The sequence below is a fragment of the Trichomycterus rosablanca genome, chromosome 15 (assembly GCF_030014385.1).
Source record: "Trichomycterus rosablanca isolate fTriRos1 chromosome 15, fTriRos1.hap1, whole genome shotgun sequence".
Classification (NCBI taxonomy): domain Eukaryota; kingdom Metazoa; phylum Chordata; class Actinopteri; order Siluriformes; family Trichomycteridae; genus Trichomycterus; species Trichomycterus rosablanca.
In genome coordinates, this window is record NC_086002.1 from 23,429,884 (window position 1) to 23,431,905 (window position 2,022).

The following is a 2,022-nucleotide window of genomic DNA, read 5'->3' on the forward strand; positions in this document are numbered from 1 at the left end:
CCTTCTGGGGTGACAGCCATGCAGACCAATTTGATGTAGTGTGCAGCGTATGGTCTGAGCACTGACAGGCTGACACCCCACCTTTTCAATCTCTGCAGCAATGCTGACAGCACTCCTGCGCCTATCTTTCAAAGACAGCAGTTGGATGTGACGCTGAGCACGTGCACTCAGCTTCTTTGGACAACCAACGCGAGGTCTGTTCTGAGTGGACCCTGCTCTTTTAAAATGCTGGATGATCTTGGCCACTGTGCTGCAGCTCAGTTTCAGGGTGTTGGCAATCGTCTTGTAGCCTTGGCCATCTTCATGTAGCACAACAATTCGTCTTTTAAGATCCTCAGAGAGTTTTTTGCCATGAGGTGCCATGTTGGAACTTTCAGTGACCAGTATGAGAGAGTTTGAGAGCTGTACTACTAAATTGAACACACCTGCTCCCTATGCACACCTGAGACCTAGTAACACTAACAAATCACATGACATTTTGGAGGGAAAATGACAAGCAGTGCTCAATTTGGACATTTAGGGGTGTAGTCTCTTAGGGGTGTACTCACTTTTGTTGCCGGTGGTTTAGACATTAATGGCTGTATATTGAGTTATTTTGAGGGAAGAATAAATTTACACTGTTATATAAGCTGCACACAGACTACTTTTCATTGTGTCAAAGTGTCATTTTGTCAGTGTTGTCCCATGAAAAGATATACTTAAATATCTGCAGAAATGTGAGGGGTGTACTCACTTTTGTGATACACTGTAAATACTTTGGTACTTTTACTCAAGTGGAGGTAAAGAGTATTTTTTTTTTAATTCATTCATGTATTACATGTAGGAATCTATTATTAATCACTCATGAAATAAGAGATGAATTAATACTATTTCCTGTACCTGCACTATAATGTTTCTGGTACGGTAGTGTGTTTATGAATCTGTTCATTCAGTGCAGGTAAACCTTATGAATCCAGCCACATGGCTTAGTGTTTAGCCAAAATTATTATTATTATTAATCCTCAGGAAAGTGAAGGGAGGTTAGTTTATGCAAAAAAACAACTCCTATGCAAAAAAAACCTCTTTAATCTCTGTACTGTATATTGTCTCTACTACTTAATGTCATTGCATTATGTATTGTATGCTAATATAATGTACTGTGTGTTAACAAGAACGACCTATTAAAAAGTCTTTATAAACATCAATCTTCAGGCAGTTGAAAATACCCAGAAATTGTACACATTTTTATTATTTACCGTTTAATATTTCATTCACTGCTGCCGGTCCCATATGAGAACATGACAGCGCGGATCTATCTGGAACTATTGAAGGGGCACATGAACCACGTGACCGCGTGGCGGCGAGATCAAGGAGTGTCGCAACTCTCTCTACAGCTCCGAGTGCGTCACACTATCTTAGTACAGTGAGATTTTATTATGTATGTTATCCTAAACTCACCACATAGTGGCAGTAAGGGCCCAAAAACAGTAATATATTAATAAATAAATAAAAGGTAGAGAGTCAAGTATTATAAACATGTGAGGCTATCTAGATAAAGTGGGTATAACATATTCCGATCTAATATTTAAAAAGAGGAAAATTCTCTTAACTTGATAAGATGGGTGGCTCTTAAAAGAACCGTTGGTTTGCCAGAGCGACTAAGGCGCTTTACTTGGAGCTGGTGTACTTGGTGACGGCCTTGGTACCCTCGGACACGGCGTGCTTGGCCAGCTCACCGGGAAGCAGCAGGCGCACGGCGGTCTGGATCTCCCTGGAGGTAATGGTGGAGCGCTTGTTGTAGTGAGTCAGACGAGAGGACTCACCAGCGATACGCTCGAAAATGTCGTTGACGAAGGAGTTCATGATGCCCATAGCCTTGGAGGAGATCCCGGTATCAGGGTGGACCTGTTTCAGGACCTTGTACACGTAGATAGCGTAGCTCTCCTTCCTGGACTTTCTGCGCTTCTTGCCTCCTTTGCCGGCGGTCTTGGGGACGGTTTTCTTAGAGCCCTTCTTGGGCGCGGCCTTCGCTGGTTCGGGCAT

General features: G+C 42.7%; 1 protein-coding gene across 1 annotated transcript; it reads right to left on the bottom strand.

Moving 5' to 3' along the window:
- Nucleotides 1-1,590: 1,590 nt before the first annotated feature.
- LOC134329020 (histone H2B-like) lies at nt 1,591-2,022 on the bottom strand. The gene has a single exon (XM_063010263.1). It carries the CDS (start codon nt 2,020-2,022, stop codon nt 1,648-1,650), a length of 375 nt encoding a protein of 124 aa, XP_062866333.1. The 3' UTR covers nt 1,591-1,647.